Source organism: Egretta garzetta, unplaced genomic scaffold (genome assembly GCF_000687185.1).
Source record: "Egretta garzetta isolate BGI_Z169 unplaced genomic scaffold, ASM68718v1 scaffold172, whole genome shotgun sequence".
Taxonomy (NCBI): domain Eukaryota; kingdom Metazoa; phylum Chordata; class Aves; order Pelecaniformes; family Ardeidae; genus Egretta; species Egretta garzetta.
Window position 1 is genome coordinate 1,988,377 of NW_009258951.1, and position 6,000 is coordinate 1,994,376.

Below are 6,000 nucleotides of genomic sequence, written 5' to 3' on the forward strand. Positions count from 1 at the left end.
AAAGTAAACTTATTTTGGGGGTGATTTTACAGTGAAGTGTTGTATTGCATCCAAGTTGTCAGGCTTCAGAGCAGAGACTTGTCCTCGGCTGGCCTGTGTGCTGGGAACGTATGGCTTCCATTCCTGGTGTGGGATTTTATATGGATGCTCCACTGATCCCTCATGGGACAATGCTTTCCAGAAACTACTGGTTGCTTTATCTCTTTGGTCCCCTGGAAAAAAGTGTATCTTTAGGCCATTCTTTGAAGGGCATTGCCCTGGGTGCAGTGGCTTTAGGTAATAAATTTTTTTGTATGAAATTCTTACTAGGGAACAGCAGTACTACTTCTCCTAGGAGTAAATGCAGCCTTTAGTTAAAAAACAAGTGGCTAGTGAGAAAGTGTAGTATGTGTGCATGCGCATCCTGTAAGGAGAGCACGCAGCATGCTAGAAGAGATGTAGGTGGTGGCCATCTGGTCATGTTTTCATCCGTCACTTAGCTTCACCACTTGGTGTGCAGGTTTCACGCTTGTGTGAGGGGAGAATCCTGAATCCTGTACACCTGGTCTGCAGTCTCCTCACCTGTCCTTTGTGTCCCTGGTTAGGGACAAACAGGGATGTTTTCACTGAAGTAGCTCTTTGGGCTTTGCTGGAACTGGGTAGGAAGTTCACCACCCACCATCCATAGTGGTCAATGAAGATGAGAGGAGCCATCTTCATCTATAGCACAGTTATTCTGCAAATAGCCTATCTACTAGTAATGGGCTTGACTGTAGTTCCATCTGGTAAGGGATGTAATCGTTCACAGTTTGACTGCAGAGTCTAGCATCTCTCTCCATGGGTCTGCATGCCTTCTTGCAAGACAAACAATGGTTTTGGGTAAATCAAGATAGGTTTTATAGTACACAGAAAAAAATCAGCTCAAAAGATTAATACTGGAGAAGGCTACAAGAAAGTAAAAATATGATGATACCTATCTACCTTGCCTGCTGAGCCCATGGAACACATCAGGGAATGTGCAGTAGCATGAGCCACCTGCCTTAGCCTTGTGGCGGGGTAATGTGGACATGGAGGGGAGGGCACAAAGTGGGGTGGGAAGAAGTTGCAGCCTCATAAATAAATGATCTTATTATTGGAAGATTTTGTGTAGTATTCTCCCTTAGTGGAAAAGACAAGCTGTGTGTACCTGCTTGTCCCTGTAGCTGCGTGGGTGTTGCAAAGGTGACAAAAGGGGAATGGCTGCAAAGCAGAGGCTGGGGTGGTGATGTGTGTATATGAATTTAATGGGGTAATTACATAGCACAATTTAACAAGCCATTAACCCCTCTGTGATTTACTATTACTTGAGTCATAAAAGGGAGACCAGAAGCACTCGCTCTTGGCTTTAACCATATAAGACCTAATAAGAGAGTCTTTGGTTATTAAAGTCTGTGTGTACAAAACTGATCTTGCAGTCCTAAATATTACCATTTCACAAAACCGAGCCAGTATGCTGTTCCATTTAACTTGGTGCTTACGAGAATTTAAGCTATGCAACTCAGTCCCAGAAATGGTTCTCTTAATATGGTTTTGTATGTGCATAGACCCCTAAGAGTATAAAATGGCAAATTTGATCCCAGAACTAGTATTTGAAATTGTGTGTGAACATAGTTTTCTACAGAACTGATTGGACAGGGTTTATTCTGTGGTATTTTAGCAATTTTAAACATTTCTATTTAAAGTAGGATAAATATCCAAAATATCCTGTCTTCCTTTCCAGAAATAGTTCCCCCTGAATAATGTAAGTAGTTTTATACTACTTGCATTAATCCAAATATATAATCCAAATATTATAATACTTACACTTCAACTTTTCATTGTGCATAAAACAGAATCTAAAACTAAACTGTTTAAAAAAACAACCAAAAACCAACCCTTGTTTCAGTAGAAAACTTAATCAAAAGTGTTCTCATGCAATATTATCTTGTTGTTTGAATGCTGCATTTTCAGGATTTTTCTTCTCAAACCATTTTTCCCTGTGTTAAAAGGCAAGTCCTTATATGAATAAGGCACTTGATGATGGACTGTTGCCATCTTCTGTTTGTTCAATTGCACTACATTGCGTAAGATAGATGTGAAAATTAATTGCTCAAAACACCCGTCAGCTCCTTACAATCTACATTTTTTAAGTTGGCTGTTTATTTTTTGTACGAGCAGCTTTTACTCTAAACAAATCTGATTTAATCCCCCGTGAAGTACAGGACAAAATGATTCACGTAGACGTTGTTCGGTTTACAAAGATTAAATACAAACACATCCTTGTAACCGAGTTCTCCAGTCACACTGAGGATGTCTGGGGAGGTTGCAGAGCGAGGGGAGGAGGTGTCGGGACTGTGCAGTGCTGCGTGTGTGCCTGGGGTTGCCCGTGCTGTGCTCTGCTCGGCGGGGGAACTGTGTGCCCAGGCTGTTTTTTAAATGCTGTAAATTCAGGGTGACCTCCACTGGTTAAAGGTGACTGAATTCACGATCCTGGGGGATGGTTCCTTGCCTCCCTGCCACTCTGCAAATCCTTCTCCCAGCCTCTGGGGAGCTCGTCCCTGGGGACCCTACGCTTGCCCTGTCCCTGCCTTCTCAGCTGGGGCCCCACGCTGAGCCGTTCTGTGCCCCCCAGGAGTGCGGGAGGCACCTGGGGCACATGCCCTCACCATTCGGTGGGAGATGGCCTCCATGTAGAGTGCAGCCATCAAAGGAGAAGGAACTTGATCTTCTGTCTCTGCCTTACCCTGAGAGGTCCCCTCACCATGTCCTGGGGTGGAAGAGCTTTTGGAGCAGCCTTGGACCCTGTTGTGGCTCTCGTCTCCCTGTTGGCATGGGTGCCCCGGCCAGCTCGGCCGCCTGCCCTGCACTACCAGGACAAGCGGTTGCAAAAGCTCTCAGGAATGTTTGCACAAGTGGTTGTTACAACTGGTTTTTGTTTCTTCGCCCTTGTTATAAACAAATCTGGAGGGCTGGCAACTGCTTACATGGTGCAAAGCCTGCCAAGGATCTCATTGAAACAACTTGAGGTGTCCCAGTCAATTTTAGCTCTGGTGGGTGCTCTCCAGGACTTGGTTTCTTCTTTTAAATAATGTAGTTGTTAGTCAACACTTTCCTGTGCAGCAGCTGCTGTGTTGGTCTTTTATTATTCCTTTCTTCTTGCCTTGATTTTGGATGCTCTTCTTTAATATTTCCTCTACTATGGTTGTGAGTACCACACTGTAAAATAATACCCTGAAGGTGTTGCCTGAACTGCTTTCCAAAAATGAATTTCACCTGCTTATTGCACACAGTTATTGTTTCCAAGAGTTGAAGGCAGCCAAAGTTATAAGTAATTTTGAACAAAAAATTCCTAATGCTTTAAGTCTTATTCCTCTTGTGTTAAGCAAGCGTAGAAGGTGCAAGGAAACTGAATTTTCAGCTTCATGTTGACTGTTGAGTCTTGTCACATACAAGGAAATTTTTTGTTGTTTCCTCACTTAGAATGAGATAAATGGCAACTAAAAGACCATTAGAACAGCTTTTACTTTCTTTCCTTTTTTTTTTTTTTTTTTGAGAAGAGACTTAAGCTAGGATTGTGTTTGAATTTTTTATGTTTGATAATTGAAAAGGGGGTAAGTAGCAATCTGGTAGGTTTGATCTGTGGATGAGATGGTGCTGCCAGCACCACAAACACCTGAGAGGAAAAGCCGAGACACTTTCAGCTGGCAGTGAAGTGCCCTTCTGCAGGTAAGCCCCGTGGCTGCCCTGCCCCAGCAGCCGCCTGCCTGCCGGCTCACCCAGGGTCTCCTGTGCAGGAGCATGTGCTGTTGGGGGGGGTAACACTGTGGCCGATCCCGTGGCTGCATGCTCGTGTGTCCCCCATGTTAGGCAGCTCAGCAGTGAAACATGCTGTCCTGTTATGGCAGAGCTCTTCACCTGGGCAGGTAGAAATGGGCAGAAGCAAAGACTGTACAGCAAATGTGAAGCCCAGGGACCTGTTGACTCGCCTTGTTGCATCCTGCTTCAAGCTCGTCCATCTCAGCTGGAGCCTCCTGGAGCACCAGGTTGCTTTCTGAACTGAGGCATCCTTCTTTTGGCCTTAAAAAACCCACCCAACCAACCAAAACAACACTCAAACCCCCTCTAAGTGAACCTGATCTCTGTGGATTTAAGCTTTTGACCTTTAAAATGAATGTTAGGTATGCTGAAACAGAAAAGCTGTCCATGTCTGCACATTCCTTAATGAACTTCCATGGTCAGATACTCAAAGGTATGTTTTATTTACATGATTTACAAATATTCTCACAAATTAGCAAAAGTCTCTGTGTGGGTGACTTCAGACATCAGTGTATTCATGATATATGCGCACTTCTGATCTTCTAACGCTCTGAAGTGATCTAATACTCTCACTCCTGGTTCGCATATTTGATTTTCTGAACAGCCTTCGTGAGAATGATCTACACATGAAAAAGTAAATTATTGGATCCAGACAGACATTACACGCAGATAGGAATAGTGTCATTTCCTTACAATAATATAAGATTTTATGTGCAGAGTCGTCTAAAATTTTATCTAGATGGCTAAAAGTAAAGGGTATTCTGCATAAATGATATGGCAGAAAGCAGGTGAAAAATACAGCCACAACAACCCTTATACTTTGGTTATGCTTTCGCTTTCTGCTTGATGAGCTAATAAATTGTTTGCTCGATTTATAAATGTACCTGGATATCGCAATATAACATCCTATCAGTACTATCAGCACCACAACAAACATGCAGGTGTTGATGTAGATGACAGCCGTGTGCCACTTGACTCCAAAGGGGGACTTCAGCTTTATGCAGTCGTCTATGTTTTTCTTTGTTGGGTAGCCGTTTGTAAGAATCAGGTTTGGTAAAGCTAGGAAAGCCATTACGACCCAAACGCAGGCAGATAAGATCTTGGTGAAGGTGATGCTGTACATCCTGGAGTCTCCGAAAGGCTTCACTACTTTCAGGTAGCGGTCGATGCTGATGAGTCCAAGGAACACAATCGTGGTGTACATGTTTGCGTAAAACAGAACCGTGGTGTATCGGCACAGGAAGGAGTTGAAGTGCCACGGTCCCAGCTGCGAGTCTTGGATTATTTTGAATGGGAACGTCAGTGTCATGAGAAGGTCTGCAACCACAATGTTTTTGAGGTAAAATATAAAACTCGTTTTATTTCTGATGTGGAAAAAAATCCACACTGCTAGGCCATTCAGCAAGATGCTTGCCAGGAAAATGATGAGGTAAAGCACAGGCAAGACGATGGTGGTGAATTCGTTGTGTGTGGAGTTCCCGAGTAAGCCTGCTGTGGAGTTGGGTGAGGTACTGTTGTCTTGGCTCAGACGATCATCTGTGGGAATGAGGGAAAACCAACAAGTTTAAAGTATGTTTCTAGTGTTTTAGCGGCTCTTTCAGAACTGTCCTCTAGAAAATGCCCTGTCTCTGGGCAATTCCAGGGGCTGCTCGGATTAACCAGTCTGGAAAATGGGAGTTTAAAACAGTGCTCCTAAGTATAGTACGTGTCAAAATAAACGTGCCTGTGGCTTGCTAGCTTCTGAGCACAACGTCTGTGCTTCCTGCTTAAGTGTAGAGGTGCTTCTGCAAATAGTTTGACAGGAAAAAAATGCAGGATGTGAGTGCGTGTATATTCCTGAGGTTCCTATACCACTCAGGAGCCCTCCGCCTGCCCTTGCTGTCGCCCTGTGGGTGAGGAGACCGGAAAGCCCAGCGTGGTGGGTGAATGCTCCATGGCGATGGGCAGCGGCGCAGCCCTTATGTTGCTGAGGACGCTTTGATTTTGCGCTGTTGGAAGGACCCATTAGGTGAGGCCCGGGTTGGGTGCTGTGCAGCCTGCATGGGGCTGGTCCCTGCCACCTGGTCTTGCTGCCGCGCCGGTGGCATCCTCCGTCTCCAGGCACGGGGCAGTGCCTGGTGGGATGTGCGCCACAGACATGGGGGTTATACCGGTTTTTGGGGGGGTTCTGGCTGGCACTGGCTGCCG

General features: G+C 44.9%; 2 protein-coding genes across 2 annotated transcripts in view; one reads left to right on the forward strand and one right to left on the reverse strand.

Annotated features, from left to right (window-relative positions):
- Positions 1 to 6,000, forward strand: part of MED12L (mediator complex subunit 12L) — a 143,844-nt gene that overhangs the window by 61,604 nt on the left and 76,240 nt on the right. The window lies entirely within an intron of this gene.
- The window catches only part of GPR87 (G protein-coupled receptor 87), a 2,554-nt gene continuing 866 nt past the window's right edge, over positions 4,313 to 6,000 (reverse strand). The window contains exon 2 of the mRNA XM_009634411.2: positions 4,313 to 5,349. Within this exon, the coding sequence (XP_009632706.1) occupies positions 4,313 to 5,349 (1,037 nt within the window). The remainder of the gene's footprint in view (positions 5,350 to 6,000) is intronic.